The sequence below is a fragment of the Lipophrys pholis genome, assembly GCF_963383615.2.
Source record: "Lipophrys pholis genome assembly, chromosome: 16".
Lineage (NCBI taxonomy): Eukaryota > Metazoa > Chordata > Actinopteri > Blenniiformes > Blenniidae > Lipophrys > Lipophrys pholis.
Window position 1 is genome coordinate 22,093,452 of NC_137634.1, and position 17,398 is coordinate 22,110,849.

The window sequence follows — 17,398 nt, forward strand, 5'->3', positions numbered from 1 at the left end:
TGCAGTTTGCTTCCTTATTGTCTGCGCTAAAACAAAAGGAAAGCCAGGAAGTCATCATCATTCAAAGAATATCATACTATCGTTTCACTGACTGTGATCAAATGTTGCTGATATGTGAGTTTGACCCTCCTGGTTGAGGTTCAGGTGGACGAGTCTGGCGAGTCGCAGTCTCTTCAGTGCTGCGCTGCCCTCTACTGGTTTGGACTCCTACACACAATTTTATTTTTTCAATTTCAATACAAAAAACTCCAGGTTAGTATTGAGGGTGGGTAAAAAGTCCATTAGTTGTTGTCAATTGATGTTTTTATTAATCATCAGAATATTGTAATGTATAAACCTGACTCCTGCCGGTTTAGTTTTTTTTTATCTGTTCACTGGATTTATTCAAACTTTCTCATGCCAACACCTAAATATCACGAGGACAATAGATTGTAAATAAGAATAAAAAAATAAAATAAAATAAAATAAACAAGAAATCAAGAAAAAGTCCAGTTAAGAGGTTTTATTGGTAAAGGAATATTAAAACTGTTGAATGATAAGATTATTTATAATACAAAAAGTGATCCCGTTTCTATGTAGACATTATTTTTTATCACTGATTTACAATAAGAAGGCTTCAAGTTGTGCTTTTAAAACTCCTGCAGACGGCCTCACTTCCAGTTCGTCCATGAGGCTTTCACTTTTCCAGGCGTCTTTTAAGGCCACTTTAATTGTATTTTAGATTTCCTTGAACCTGCAACGAAAAGGAAAAGATTTTAATTCAACGCTGTGAGGTTTTGTTATTTATTTCTTATGTAACAAAGAAAATGACTGTTAATGACAGTGATGTGCAGGTTGGATTAACTCATCTCTATAATTGTTTTTGTCACAGATAAAAGAAAGCATGATAAATAAACAATCCTTATTTAATGTCAAGGCGACAAACTTATGTCAATGGGGAGGATTTTCTTTATTTAGACTTTTCAAGTGAAAACACAAAACTTTCCTTGTGCTAAGTTGTGTAAGTTTTTAAAACGACTCCCAAAGTGGAAATTTTCAAAAAGGCTCCGGCTCTGTCCGATGTAAAAGGAAGAAACGCTGCTACTATGCATGCGCGCCAAGACCCGGCATGCTAAATACATTGTTTTCAGTGGAAACTCGTGAACGGAGCCATGAACTAATGATTGATGGTTTTAATTTCCCGGCCTGCGCTGCGTTGATGCTCACCGTCTGGCTCGAGGCGCGTGTCCACACCATCCTCTCACCTCCTTGTAAACCAGCCTCAACAGAAACTGAAAAACAAGCAAAGTGGCGTTACACAAACCCAGGCTGACTTCAGAGACTCTGGAGGAGGAGAAGAGCGGCTTCTGACCAGGCAGGCCAGGATGTCGGCGGAGATGAGCATGTAGAAGACGTTGTTCCACCCGGTGGGAGAAATCAGGCCGGCGAACAGAGGACCCAGCGCGGCGCCTGCGGGGAGCACAGATACACCAGACTGATGACTGCAGGAGCTTTTAACAGGAACATGTGTTATTTAGACAGCGGACTCTATTGTGTTTCTTCTCCTACTAAATACAGATTTCTAAACATGTTTATGTTAAGTTAGGACATTTCTACTCGTTACTATGACCACAGTGTGGGGAGAGCAAGAGAGGAGACGTTGCAGTGAAGATTGATAAAAATGATTTCTTCAAGGCAAAGTGATTCCAAACTTAACATTCTGGTGAGATTTAACAGAATACAGATAAAATAAATTGTAACGTCGTCATAAATGTTGCATTCACATCAATTGCAGAGATTTTCTAAGCCTCTAACTTTCACCCGTCAACAGGTCATATTAGTAGTTTCTGTTAGTTGTTGAAAATATTGCATTTATTTACACTTTAAAGACGTTCATTTGATGTTCGGTGTGAAGTGGCCGTTTCCTGCTCCTGATATCTCCTAAGCAGCTGTGGAAAACCTCAATCGCTGACCTTGTTGCTTTATAAGTGATAAAAATCTCAACTGAGATCAGCTCAGACAAAACATTCATAAATGAAAGAAAAAAACCAACTAACAGGAAACATTTCCACTGCAGGTTAAGCTGCACAGAAGTTTCCTCATGTCATTGGTTCATGAAACTCTACTGGCACCACCCGCGGTACAAAAATGGACTAAAAAGCTGATTGAGAAATTTGGAAATATATTTTATCCAAATAGCACAAAATCTCTAAATCGTATTTAGAACAAGTATCATCTGTTTTGGTCACACAAGATCTGATTCACGTCTTCTATAAAGCTCGTCAAGCTCCACCGATATATAAATGTTTTGACTGTAGGAAGGTGAATCAATCTCGACATTCACCAGCTGGAAAATCCATCATAAGGAGCCGAGTTGAGCTGCAGGTCTGGCGATCACGCGTCAGTCCTAAAAGAAGTGCTGTGAGGCAAAGGTCGTTACAGTTGATACCTACCTATTGATCCGGTACCGTCAATAATGGCTGTGACTGTCGACAACGCTCTGGAGTTTCCTCTCAGGCTCTCGTGCGTTCCCTGTTGTGACACATGAACACGTGAGGAGGACTGCATTTTTTTTTTTTTTTTTTTAAAACCTGACTTATTTCCCATGATGCCTCTGGTCTCACCAGGTCAGCAGACACAGCGGTGGTGATGAGGGCGTAGGGTCCGTTCACCAGGCTGCCGCAGATTAACAGCATCCCTGCACATTAAAGAGAGGTCAGCGAAGGGTTAATCCTGCAAAATGAACCGACTGGTCGATATCCAGCCTCATTGATCTCGACTCTACACACTGTTACGATTTATTACCACGAAACAAACGCGTGATAATCCATCAATAAGTCTCCTCTAATCCCTTCATCAACTTACAGTTTTCCTAATTGCTTTCTTGACTTCAACACTGTCGTACTTCAGCTTAAAATACACAGATAGTGTATTGTCTTTATTACTTCAGGAAGATAAACTGAACAGATTTCAGGCTGGATAATAACCGAATAAGACATCAGACAGATACACTGAACATGTACTAATATACTGAAGCTTTTAATAGATACACAATGAAGATCCAACGTGTAAATATTATAATCTAGTAAAGGTACGCATGAGGATTCTTACCGATTGTTGTGGGGAGACTCCTCTGTCCAATGAAGTTATAGAGGAAAAGCTGCAACCAGAACAAAACAGGCATTAAATATGAAGCCAGAAAGGAAACCAATATCTTACTGTCGATTTAAACCCCAAAAGGCTTCAGTTATAGGTTTATGTTGAAAAATAATTCCATTAAATATGGTGAATATCTATATTACCAACTCACGTTCTTATTATTCCATCAGTATTATTGTCCAAAGGTCATTACATTCTAGAATGAATTTCTCTGCATATATTAATGCAATTGCATGACTTTAATTAATGTAAAGACAATTGTGTAGCAAGTTTTAATTTAGTACATTCAAAAACTTTAGTTTTTTTTAAATTAGTCACAGGCTAACCATCATCTGAGTGATTTTAGACATGTTGGAAGTTTCAAAACTTTACCCAAACTTCCCTTTTCCACATCTATGAACCCCATTTTCCAGTTGTTACAACCTTTTCAGAAACGTCCCGACCGCCCCGGCTCAACCCACCACGGAGGGTTAAACATTCACGCCGAGTATAAACACTGTGATATATGAGATGAGGCTCACCATCGGGGCAGCGAAGATCAGCATGACGCAGCACGTCGTGGCTCTCCCCCCGGTGTAGTCTGAAACGACGCCTGCAATAATGCCGCCTGCAGAGACGGAGACACACACAGTCAGAGTGAAACTTCCCGCCGGTGGTTTGGATGAAATTACAGTTTCTGCACCAACGGAGTAGAAGAAACTACAGATTTCCTTCAGTAGCCAGAAAGCGAAAGTCAAATTTCATGGTGCCACGTAATTGGATTTTAATTATCAGGAGCAGTAAAATGATTAATAACCTAAAATTACTGACAACTGCAAATCTACACCAGCATTAATCTCTGTATCGCCGATCCCTCGGCTCGGTTGTTGAATCTCACATTTGTGTTTTGTCTCTTAGTAAACCTGTGCTGTCCGGCGTGGACACATCACCAGTATGTTTGCAATGTGATTTTTACATGACGCGGTGTCCCCATTTGACCGTCCCCTGGGCTGGTTTTGGCCCACGGGCCATATATTGGACACCTCTGCACTCACACTTTGATTTGTGTTTGACAACTTCCTTAGCGACCGTTGCAGATCCAAAATGAAGACTAGAGAATCAGACGCGTGTATTAAACAATAGCGTAATACCTTATGAATAATAATAGTGCAATGAGATACTTGATCGTAATAACTTTTTTTCCAATAATCTAATAAATTGTTACACAATTCTTCAATCATTAGCTTTGAAAAATCCTTTCTAAATTATATAACTTCAGTCAATAAAGTAATAATACATTAGTGAAATGTGTAATTATTATAAATATCTACTTTTAGTACATTTAGCTTTTTTTTTTTTAGTATCTCTATAAATTTTTAAATTAGAAGTGTTTTATTTGTGTAGATTTTATAGAATATAAAATTTGATGTATTTTATATACCAACTAACAGTGTTAATGTAAATCTGGCTGATCTGCCTGTTTTTTTGTTCTTTTACTGTTACTGTTGTATGTTGGCTGCTGAAAATGTGAATTTCCCTTGGGATTATTAAAGTGCCTATCAACCTATCCATCCATCCATCCATCCATCCATCCATCCATCCATCCATCCATCCATCCATCCATCCATCATTGGCTTTATCACATTCAAAATGATGAAACATTATTAGTTGTACACATACGTACAAGTTAGTACTTGAAATATGATTCCAATTGTGTTAAATTAATTTACTGCACTTGGGCCAGTTATTAGTCACAAAATATTGGTGAATAAAAAGAGTGCAAAGTCCTGCAACAATTCAGGTCGGCTATGTATAGATTGCAGACTATGATAAAGAAATACAACTTGTTTGTATGGAAGAGGTCTGATTGACTCACATGCAAATTCAATCAATGTGAAGAAGATCAGTCGTTGACAACTCACCCACAATTCCTCCAACATCAAACAGTGTCGACATGTCTCCTGCTTCTTTTGCATCAAAATGTGCTGGAAGTGAAACATAAATTAGAAACACTTTTTTCTGTGATTAAGCCGTACGACGTGTGTGTGTGTGTGTGTGTGTGTGTGTGTGTGTGTGTGTGTGTGTGTGTGTGTGTGTGTGTGTGTGTGTGTGAACACTGACCAACATTGGAGATGTAGAGAGGGAGCCAGTAGAGGAAAGTGTAGCTGACCAGTTTAGCAAACAGCAGGCAGAGCGAGAACTCCACCACCCCCTGTGAGATGAATAACCACCATTAATACACCTTTCACACCTCACAATCCTCATTAAAGAGTTTTCAGTTCTGCGTTCGCACTGACAGGGATACTGAGAGCACCGCAGAAGCTGATGGCCTTGCTCTGCTCGGCAGCGACCTCCGGAGGCTCGCTGCTGATGGAGCCGTTGACGATTCCCTCGGAGCTGGACGAGCTCTGCAGCAGAGGCTCCGTCTCGCTGTTCTCCGGTTCACTCTGGCACACAAACCACACACAGAAGTTCATGCAGTGTTGTCATTGGGGGGGGTGGGAGTGGGGGGTGGTGGGGGGTTCTGTTATAACTCACGTGGTGCTGAGGGGTCGTGCAGTTCACGTCTTCAGGTTCTGAATTTGAGAGAAGACAAGATTCCCTTTGACTTCATGATGTCTTTGATGAATCTCCATGAGAGGGGAAACAAAAACCAAAACGTACTCTCAACCAGGAAGAAGAAGCACAGCACCCCAGTGGAGGCGATGATGATCCCGGGGACGATGAAGGACAGCCCCCACGATGAGGAGACGAAGGCTCCGGCGATGAGGGAGCCCAGGATGTTTCCCACCGAGGTGTGGGAGTTCCACACGCCCATGATGAAGCCGCGCCTGGAGATCCAAACACTGTCAGTCACTTCTACTGAGAGCCTAATGTCTCTCAATAAACTCATGTACAAATCCTGTAACTGTTAATCAGATCAACGTCAATCTAACATCTGTGTGTTAAAATCAAAGCAGGACTCAGAAGGACACGGTTCATCTCTGGGAAAACAACAGTTTGTAAAAATAGCAACACAAATGTAAAATATCCATCGGCCCAGGATGAGAAGCGGCCAGAGGCGAGCTGGGTAACTTTACATCCACTCATTTCTCCATCTTCTAGACCAATCAACCACTTCCGGGTCACCCCCCCCCCGGTTTGGAGTCAATCCCAGCAGACTGAGGGAGAAGGCAGGTTGAACCAGGACACGCCATCAGTTCATCACAGAGAGACTGAGGATTCTAACAACCAATAACGTGGCAATGTCAACCTTCATCAATGTAATAAAGCCAAAATTCAAATACGATATTTGATCCGTTTTCAAAATATCATTTTACTAAAAATCTAATAAATCATTACATTAAGGAGTTACATTTTAATAATTGTAAAAACTGCAGCCGACATTGGAATAACACATAAAATAAAGCTTGTTTTGTAAGTTTTGTGCAGTTTACTAATTAAATAGGAAAGTATAGTGGATGGGATAGTAAATTATACTTGTGAAAAATCTTTTGCCAATTTATTTTATCATTGGCAAGTTATTACATATTGGCTTTATTGCTTTCAAAATATTCATTTTCCATTATTATATTATTGGTTGCTACATAAGGCTTTGAAATTTACTTTTCTTATTCACTTAAGAAGCTGAAGCTGCAGAGTTCAAACTCCACTGAAGCTGAATTCTTCTTTGAGCCGCTTAAGTGCGTTGAACTGTGTTTGAAATGAGAGCATGTCATGTCACTTGGTAAATGAGGGCGGTGTTCAGGTCACACTGTGGTGTAGCGGTTAAGATTCTCACCTCAGACGGTCACTTTTTCCCCCCACGGTCCAAAAACCTGCATTTTAGGCAAACTGGTTACTCTATAATGCGCATTTCTGTAAATGTGAGTGTCTTATGTAGCAACTAATGAAGTAATACCAGCAAATAATGTAATAATTTGGGTCATTTTGAAAGCAATGAAGCCAATAAATATTAATTTCACCAGAAACATTTAGCCAAAAAGGAGGTTTTCTGGCCCCTGAGACCAAACGGCACAGAGTTGGGAGAGCTTGTGATGGCCAAAGGCTATAATAGTTAAAAATAAATAAATAAATAAAGCAACAAACAACCTGAAGGTTGGACCTGGCCTATGTACACAGCAAGTGTCAGAAGTGCAAACTGAAACTTCCAACAAAACCAATAAAAGCTGTTGAAGTTTTAGTCAATTTCAAGACGGTCTTGTGAAACAAACCCAACTTTTAGTCTCTGATGAGCTCAAACGTAGCTTATTTTTGTGTCTTATACTTCATATAGTCAAAATATTTCGAGGCTTTTTGACATTTAACATCAGGTTTGATACTGTTGTGTTGTAACAGAGCCGTTTCAGGTGTTTTCAGAGAACAGAAACACGATTCATGAAGCTGCGATAAACAACAATAGTCATTTCCGTTGCCTGTAATCTCTGAGAATCACCACACAGACCTGAGATTGATCTCTTAAAATGTGAATGAACAACAAACAAACACGTGGAACTTTTACATTGATCAAGCTCCACAAGTGAACGCGTCAGCTGACTTCCTGGAATTCGTGAAAGGCTTTGAAATGTGCATGAGGCTGAAAAAGGGAGGGACTCATGTGACATCAGCGACTGTTAATCTGACGTGTGACCTTTTTTTTTTTTTTTAATGTTACTGTAGGAGCGGATATACATCAAACTCTGCTTGCTTCTTCCACGTGTCTGTGTTTGAGTCAGCGCTCCAATACTCACTTCCCCTTTCCAAACCAGTTGCCGACACAAGCCACCACGGCCGGCCACCCGGTGGTCTGCATGAGCCCGTTCATGATCTGCGGGGGAGGGGGGGCATAGTCAGCGTTAATTCACGGCACAACAAACCCCGTGGAGCGAGTGAGGGGAGATCAAACCGGCAGCATACGAGTCTGCAGTCAGGTGACGCAGCTGTGGGTCATGTGATTCACCGTGGGATCTTCGCGGTTGGCAAAAGGAAGAAGTGGGAAATGAGGCCTGTGCTGACTCGACAGAAATCACAGATTTTGTTTTCTGAAGTCAATACAAGACAAAAGTCCGATTTCTTGAAGTTTCCAGCTCGAGTTTCCCCCTACCAGTAACTTTAAAGCAGAAGTTGGATTACCGTTGGCATGCAGGAGATTGGCATGTGGATTTAGTGAAGAGGTAAACTGATGTGGAACTGAGAATCAGCTTCTGCATCCTGCCAGAGTCTGGAGTGACCGATTTACCCTGTAGTTTCACTAACGTTCATTAGAGTGCAAGGCTTCACGGATTATCTGGTGCTATATGGAGCGACACAGTTAGAGCAGTTTCTAGCACCATCAGTTTGATAATCCATGACCTTTAAAAGCTTTGACTTCAGTCTTCGCAATATATTTCTCCACCATCTCAGTGGAAGCTCGCAGGTTTTTCAGATCTACTTGTAGGAATTTGCAGTTCTCTTTAACTCTTCTAAATCTGGCTGGTGGTCGATAAGACAAACCCAACATAGAACGGCTGCTGCTTTACAAAGATTCTGAAGCATCTATTGTGTCACATTGTGCTTTTGGGTAGATTTGATCATTCACAAAAAAAACTATAAGAGGATTTCAATCCAAGAAAAGACACAATATTAGTTAGACGTGTGATAATGTTGACAAGTATTGTGATAAGCACAAACACGTATTTTGATGTTCATGTCTTTTTGCTTTGAGATGTTTTATTTCTAAATTACTTAATTACTTATTCAAGTGAAGCAACTTGTTGACTTTTCTATTTTCTACTATTTTTCCTGTGTTCTGTACTTCAGATGCATGTTGATATTGTGATATTTTGTGCAACTCTAATAATCATAACTATTTCCTAGCGCGCTAATCCTACTTATTACACATGTATTATTGCGGTTCAAGCTGATCATAAAAACCCTTTTAAAACCAGAAGTGAAACAGAGATGCAGTCAGGAACTGACATTTGGTCCACAGTGGAGGTGCTTCTTCTGCTGAGCTGAGCCAGCAGCGCAGTCCGCCTCGCGTGTGGCTTTAGTCAGCAAAAAAACATCAGTGTTTCCCGATTTCTGTCTGAAATGTGAGTTTTAAATCGTGTTAAATCGGGGTCCGTGTTCACCTGGACGAAGGCGTAATACCACAACGAGTGGATGTTCCAGTAAAACCCGAGTCCGAACAGAGAGGTGAACAGTCCACTCATCACCATCCCAAAGCTCAGGTAGTACCGCAGCGACAGGCGCTCCCCAAATATCCCACTGAGGAGAAATCACAATGAGTCCCACTGAAAACAGGAGAAATACGAGCGAACGGCCGAGGGACTCACCTGAAAAACATGCCGATGGCGTAGGCGACCAGGAAGGAGTTATCCAGCACCCCGAACAACGTCTGGTAGTTGCCCTGATCTGCACAGAGAACGCGGATAAAACAACATCAGCATAAGAAAACTGGATCTTTCCTTCTTCTTTCTGGAGTTTTAAGCAGTTGTTTTCTGCTGGTTTGCAGGAAGTGTTTATCATATTCAACTCCCAGGCAGATGTTGAAAACAGACATTTAATATAATGGTTGGAATTCCAGGACGCTGTAACGTTTGTCAGAAGTTGACCTCTGTTGTTCAACACTGATAACAAACCAGAAAACACACGATCTCCACCAACTGTAGAAACATGGATTTTGGTAATTGATTAGGTTGTTGTTTGAATGATTTAATGTTGACAGCTTTGTTTTCTGCTAATATGTTTAACGTTTTTTTGTTCCCTGTGTAACCAGATCACAACCAGATTGTGACTTAAATTTTTGATGTTTTGTCATTCAGGCGTCACACAGTTGGTGTGTTGAGCGCCGACGCCCGTGGTGTTTGGTAAAACGGTCTCTTCTGATCCGAAACCGTGATCTTGATGATCAGTCACTTTGATCGTCAGTGGTACGGATCCGAGATCTGCTTCCCTCGCTTGGTGCAGCGTGAGAGCATAGCGGCCTGACAGCTCGGTGTTTGACAGCGTGGGAACTTTTTGAAATCGCTACCAAGACGAGTTCTGACAACCCGGAGTGGCTCGCTTTTTGCTTTTGAGGCGGCAATATGCCCCCGAGGAAAGCACCGTCGATGGAGGAAGTTGAGGAGATAAAACAGGCTCTCAACTTCATCACGGAGGAACTTTCTGCTGTTAGGAAACAGCAGAAGAACATCATGGATCTGGTCGGGGAAGTAATGCAACTTCGAATACAGAATGCTGAGAAGGATAAGAGCATCCAGCATCTGGAAAGCAGAGTCGCAGACCTGGAACAGTACACCAGCGTGAATGACGTGATCGTCACCGGGCTCACAATCAAACCCCGGTCATACGCGCGGGCAGTGACCCCGGAGAGCGAGGGGGGGGGGGGGTGAGCCGGATGTTAGCTCCACGGAGAAGCAGGTGGCTGAGTTTCTACGGTCCAAGGGGATCGAGTTGGACTGCAATAACATCGAGGCCTGCCACCCTCTGACCAGGAGAAACGCCAGTGAGAATCCAGCGGTAATACTCCGCTTCACAAACAGAAAATACTAAATTGCACTGCTGAAACAAGGAAGGAAGCTGAAGGGAACCAATGTTTTCATGAATGAGCACCTCTCCAAACACAATTCTGATATAGCCTGGAAAGCACGACAACTCAAAAAACAGAGAAAAATACAAAACACATGGACTTCAAATTGCAAAGTATTCATAAAACTGAACGGGACCCCGGAGGAAGCCAGAGTGATCTGCATACGCAGCGTCACTGAACGAGACAAATACCAATGAATATCACTGGATTATACTGCATCATCATGGCATGGACTGGATTAGGACTGGATTGGACATGGAGGTAACAAACAAAACTCAAACATGGCTTCACCCACTGACAGAACTCACTGTACACCTGGGGTCATGAACCACATCGCACAGAGGATACGTGACCACCAAGAACTGGAGCTGAAAACCTTTCAGTACACCGATTTCAACATTCTGGACGTGGAACAGGATCTAGACCCGGACAATAACTTTTTCTCCACCATGAACAATAATTGCTGCTACTATACAGAAGATCAATACAACCAGGATGTCAAATCTATGGGTAAATGATCAATTATTCATTTTAACAGTAGAAGCTTAGATGCAAATTACAAAAAAATTAAGGATTATCTGAATACTTTTTCACAACCTTTCAATATCATTGCAATATCAGAAACATGGATGAATATTGAAAGAGGAATAAACTTTGATATGGAGGGTTATGAACCCGTATATAAAAACAGAGAGAACAAAGGTGGTGGAGGAGTGGCTTTATATAGTGATAAAACATTACATTTCAAGGTTCTAGAGGGAATGACAACTGTGGTGGATAATGTTCTGGAATGCTTGTCAATTGAAATTTGCAAGAAAAATACGAAAAGTATTATTGTGAGCTGTATATATATATACAGAACACCAGATTCTAGCATTGGAGCTTTTAGTGAATGGATGGAAAGTATGTTTTCAAATATCGATAGCAAAACAGTTTTTATATGTGCAGATTGGAACTTTGACCTTTTAAATGCCAACAACCATAAACCTACAAATGAGTTTATCGATACGATGTACAGTATGAGCTTTTTTCCTAGAATCACCAGACCCAGTAGTCTGGGGGTAATTATAGACGACAAAATGAGCTGGAAACCACATATCAAACATATACAGAGTAAAGTCTCAAGAAACATCGCAGTACTGAATAAAGCAAAGAAGGTCTTGGATGGCAGATCGCTCCATACTCTATACTGTTCACTAGTCTCTCCATATTTGCAGTACTGTGCTGAAGTTTGGGGCAACAACTACAAAACCACATTATCTTCAATAAATATCCTTCAGAAAAGAGCAATACGGATCATTCACACAGCCGGTTATCAGGAACACACAAACACATTATTTCTGAAGACACAATTACTCAAGCTTACTGACATTGTGCAATACCAAACAGCACAAACAATGTTCAAAGCAAAACATAATCTATTACCAGGGAATATTCAACAATTGTTCAAAAATCATGAAGAGACTTACAATCTAAGGAGGAAATGTAACTTTAAGAACCAAGATTTCGTAAGACCAGAAAAGGGTTTAGTCTGTCAGTATGCGGGGTGAGACTACTGAACGGGTTTAGTATGGAACTGAAGCAATGACCAAACATGAGACCGTTTAAAATGCTATATAAAAATATGATTTTCAAAAGGTACGAGGAAGAAGAAGGTGTGGCCAATCACGAGGCTATTTTTAGGGGCAAATGTCAAGTCATTTATTTAGGTTATTTCTATTGTTCGTTTCTTTCCTTGCACTGTGGGCTTGTGTGTGGGTACAGGTGTTTATGTCTGTCTGTAGGTATGTAGGAACTGGACGTGTATGTATATATATTCTATGTACTGCACAGGACATGTGTGAGTGTGTGTGTGTGTGTGTGTGTGTGTGTGTGTGTGTGTGTGTGTGTGTGTGTGTGTGTGTGTGTGTGTGTGTGTGTGTGTGTGTGTGTATCTATGTATGTATGTAAGAGATGGAAGGAAGTAATTATATTATTTCCTTTCGACAAGGGGTGAGAGTAGATAAGTTTTACTTCTTCTCACTCCTTTTCGAATACTCATCTGACGCTGTTTTTTCTTGATTTATTTTTATATTATTATTACTGTTATTCATTTATTTATTCAATTGAGAGGAAAACTTTGTTGTTAATTTTCTTTTAGTACCTTATTCGAAATAAACATTTCAATCAATCAAAAAAGACGGTCTGTTCTTCAAGATATTGTTATAACTGTTGTTTTTTTTTTTTACTTATTCTCTTTTATCTGTGTCCGTGATGAGTCCCACGTGGTCAGTCTGTATTATCTCTAAAACCTACCGAAGGGCTGCCAGTCACACCAGGTGACATTGTTGGTGATGTTCAAGTCGGCCGGTCGAATGGAGTTGGAGCAGTTTCTGTGCAGCTCACCCTGGGAGAGGGGCAGAAAAGAAAAGAAGTCGACTTACTCAAACAAAAGACCACAAGACAGACTTGAAAGCAAAAAAGGAGCAGATAGTCCATCAGTCATGATGTAATCTGTGGATACTTCTCTTTTGGCCTTGTAATGAAGGCGTTGCGGAATCACTGCAGGTTCATCACAGGGCTCGTCATTCTTTCACCACAACACAATACTGTCATTTCTGGTTTGTATACAAAGATTCACCACAATTCTACCAAATTAAAAAGTCCATGATACTTCAGCTGGGGATTCAAATGTGACTACATGAGAAAAAGAATGTATTTTGTTATTGAAGATTTGTATTCATTTCGGTGTATAATAACTATATTTCATGGTACTAGCTGGATAAATTACAGCAATGATCTGTATTGACATTACAATGCAAACAATAAGGGTCACAGCAGTCCCTCGGTATTCCTAGAAAAAGGCTTCCATCAAACATTTCAAGGAGGTCTAACGTGATTCAAATGAAGGACTTGCAGGAATCCAAAGGACTCGATCGTCTCAACCAAGAGTGTTAAAAAGCGCCGAGACGTCTCACATCAATCAGCCGTGGTGTCGGGTGTCAAAAGGACTCGGACTGCCTCGCTCACCTTCACGATGCTGATGGGTTTTCGTGAAAGATGGTAGGAGGTGTAGAAGAGGAAGGTCAGGAAGAGAATGAAACCTCGATACCTGCAAAAATAAAGACCCAGGTGTCAGTATTGCCTTCGTTGTAAATTTACTCTACGGTATGAAAACAGGAAATGAAACAGGAAAGAAATGTAATATTTGTTTTTCACCTTCGCCTGTTCAATGAAATCAGCTGTTTTCATACCGAGGCTTTTCTGCAGCCGAAATTAATCAGGAGAGGTCTGATAAAAGCATCACAATCTGCTAAAATGTTCATGTTTCCAACAGAATGTAAAGGTTTTTTTTTTTTTTTTTAAATCCCATGACTGTTTTCTGTCACACAGACAGGAAACATAACAGGACCGTGCGAAAAAAAAAGTTTCCATTAACTTGACACGGCCACTTTGAACAGCATTAAACACCAAGTTAGAAATGAGTTGGTTGGCAGGGCTCCAACGCAGTAGGAGCATGTATCCAAATATTGACACCACAGTCAAATTGGCAGTCCTGTCAATAAATGTATGAGGGTTGTGGTTTGCACTGCTTAGGTTTAGTACAACCATACATATTGTGTCATCTATTACAAAACAAGCTGGAGAACAAGAGGCCAACAGTTCATTTGTTAACAGTTTCAACAAGACAAGTTTGATTAGACAGGGTATGGACAGCCAATAACAACACATGCAAACCGAAAACAGAAACTTGGGTTGTAAGACAACGATATCTACCAGATTGATGATTTAAATGGTTTAAAAACAAGCAATTAATATTATTTTGAGGGAATGATCATCTTGACAGTAGGACTTACTCGTAGTAATTACAAATGGAAAAGTATATTTTTAGGATTGCTTTTTAGCCCCTCGTCAAATATTCAGTTAAAACACTATATTTCGATTAGAATGCCAGATTATCAAGCTGTTATAGCAAAACTAATCCAAAGACGTAAACTGAAAGCAGCCTGCAGGGTGAGGCTCTATATAACTATAACTATAAAGAGCCTCTTGTTTGGGCAAATTCCTCAACATACTGAAAGTGAGATGTGTTTGGACAACAGAGGAGACTTTACTGAGGATCTCTGGGGGAGCCTGATCACCATCACAGTGGAGATGAGTAATGATCCTGTAACAACATTATAACTGGGACCAGTGTGGTGAACCCACTGATTGAGAGATAATCATTACCAGCAGGTCTTTGTATTGACTGGCTGCTGGATAAAGTAAAGAAAAGGGCCCACATTGAGAGAGGAAGATAAGTAAAACCTACCAGCTGTCCCTGGAGAAGGAGGTGATGAGCCTGATGCCGGGAGCGAGCGGAGCCTTCATCTTCGATGTGGGGAAACTCGACTCAGCACTTTCTCAAAGCCATTTCCTTCAAGTAGTATTAGCAGGCACAGTCGGGCTGTTTATAAATCACTATCTACGGATGTATTACACGAGATCCCGCCGGCGGATTTAGAAAAACTAAATAACGTGTAGTAAGGAGTTGAACTGGACCTTTTCTTGTGGCTTTACAAAGCCAGCGGGTCGACGTTAAAGGTTGACTCCTATCCGTATTTCCTGGTGGGAACCAGGTTCTTTAAACATCCAACTCTTCTCCATAATGAGCCTCTAACTTTATACGCAGCCAACAGAAGAGCCTGCCTACCCCCCGCCGCACGGATACCTTAATAAGGAGCCGGTTATGAATAGAAATGTATTAAAAAATATTCGTCCGGAGTTTGTTATTCCACAAGATTTTCCAGACGGAGGCTCCAGGACGACGTGACGCGGCGCTCTGACGTCACCACGCAATGTCCTTTAGGAGGCAGCGCAGGACTCGTAGCCCCGCCCTCTTCTACATAAACAATTTTCTATAATGAAAGACAATACAATAATGTTATGAAAAGCAATCCCTCATTCTATCACCATGTTGTCATTAAAATTACTGTTAATGTATTATCCTGAGCAACGGTCAATTTATAAATTCTAATGTAAAACTGTTGAATTGCACAATAACTTTTAAAGAAAGTATACATTTTCATTCAACAGTCTCAATTTTGTAATTCATACGTCAAAAACAAGCCAAAAAGTTAAAGTCCACATTTTTTTAAGTTTCCCATGGCCCCAAAAGCAAAGGAAGTTCACTTCAAAACACTTAATGATATTATAACAAAAAGCCAGTTGGTTGATGATCACTCACAGCACTTTACAACTAGCACTTTAGATATATATAGATATATATCCTTCTACTGGATGTTTAAGTCATAGATTTGCTTAGACTTGCATAATTGGTTGACTTTCACATTTAATATTCATTCTGACCTTAAAAAATAACATGTTTTATTTGATATTCCTGTTAAAAATCTCATTCATGATTTGGCCATTGACATAATTTTAATTACTGGATAATTCATTATACCCAAAAAAATATATATAAAAACAACATAAAACTTTCACACTTTTTATGAGGAAATATCTCATTATGTTTCATGTTTGAAATGTGTGGAGAAAAAGAATTGCACTGTAGATGAGGACTTCAATATGTATACTGTCTTGTATTTTGGGATAAAATGACAGAAAATGGAAAACAATGTTACTGTGCATATAGATTTTGGAAATTGCTATGTTGTTAAATTAAAAAAAAAATCATCCTGGTTTATTATCATTATTATTAACTATAATACTGGCCATTATGTACAATATAATCTAAATATATAATAGACATGTTTTGTTGTAATGAGATGGTGGGACTGGACAGAAAACAGGAGGTTGAACTAGAGGAGGCACAGCTGAGGATATTGAGGTTTTCACTACAATAAGGAGTCTGCAGTGGATACGAGTACAATAGAAGGGGAGAAGAATGAAGAAAGCATACTTTATTGACCTCCTCCTCTGCATTTATCCCGTCCTATTCACAGTTAACCCTAACTATACATACTAGGAGCAGTGGGCTATACAGGAAGGGGCAGGATCACTATTGCAGCAACACAGCATCAGTAGAGCAGAACTAACCTGTTAATATCCATCCATCTTCTATCAATTTGTCCTGTGCAGGGTTGCGGGGTGCTGGAGCCAATCCCAGCTTACTATGGGTGAGGGGGCAGGACACATAATGGACAGGTCACCAGTCCATCACAGGACAAAAAAACTAAGAGACAGACAATAACACAATGACATTCTCACCTTCGGGCATTTTAAGGTCACCAATGAACCTCACATGCATGTTTCTGGACTGTGGAATGAAACCGGGAGTAAACTCACACACACATTTTGAGAACATGTAAACTCCACAAAGAAATGTCAGTCTGGTATTTGAACCCATGACCAAGATTATTATTGCGACGACACATCATTAGTAGAGCGAGACCAACCAGACTGGAGGCAGGGGGCTGGGAGAACGATCTGCTGTGGGAAAAACGCTGAACGAATGAGAAGAACACGACCACATAGTAATACATGATGTACTATTAGTTTCTCTGTCCTAAATGATGCGACTGAGGAAATGAGGTTAGTGTGGGAACAGTTCTTTAATTCCTTTTCTGATATATCCAATGACAATGTTATGTGAACAGAAAACCTTTGGGCGAGGTTTCGTCATTACAACTTCTCTCTGGTCACACTGCAATTTGCTTATATTTGTTTATAATTAAAATCTGTTATGTGCCTTATGTTAGATCACTTCAATCTTTGTTGTTAGTAAGTTTTGGCTTTCCCAACATTCAT

The 17,398-nt window shown here is 40.4% G+C and overlaps 1 protein-coding gene across 1 annotated transcript; it reads right to left on the bottom strand.

Annotated features, from left to right (window-relative positions):
• Positions 1-487: 487 nt before the first annotated feature.
• Positions 488-15,472, bottom strand: slc37a2 (solute carrier family 37 member 2). Its single transcript, XM_080482501.1, has 19 exons — positions 15,191-15,472; positions 14,961-15,065; positions 13,679-13,760; positions 12,965-13,055; positions 9,414-9,492; positions 9,210-9,345; positions 7,848-7,924; positions 5,782-5,948; positions 5,656-5,693; positions 5,415-5,564; positions 5,239-5,329; positions 5,040-5,102; positions 3,660-3,745; positions 3,091-3,139; positions 2,604-2,677; positions 2,433-2,511; positions 1,352-1,449; positions 1,207-1,271; positions 488-733 (listed from the first exon to the last, which is right to left on the bottom strand). The coding sequence occupies exons 2-19, from the start codon at positions 15,017-15,019 to the stop codon at positions 718-720; spliced, it is 1,500 nt and encodes a 499-aa protein (XP_080338627.1). The 5' UTR covers positions 15,020-15,065; positions 15,191-15,472; the 3' UTR covers positions 488-717.
• Between the last annotated feature and the right edge of the window lie 1,926 nt (positions 15,473-17,398).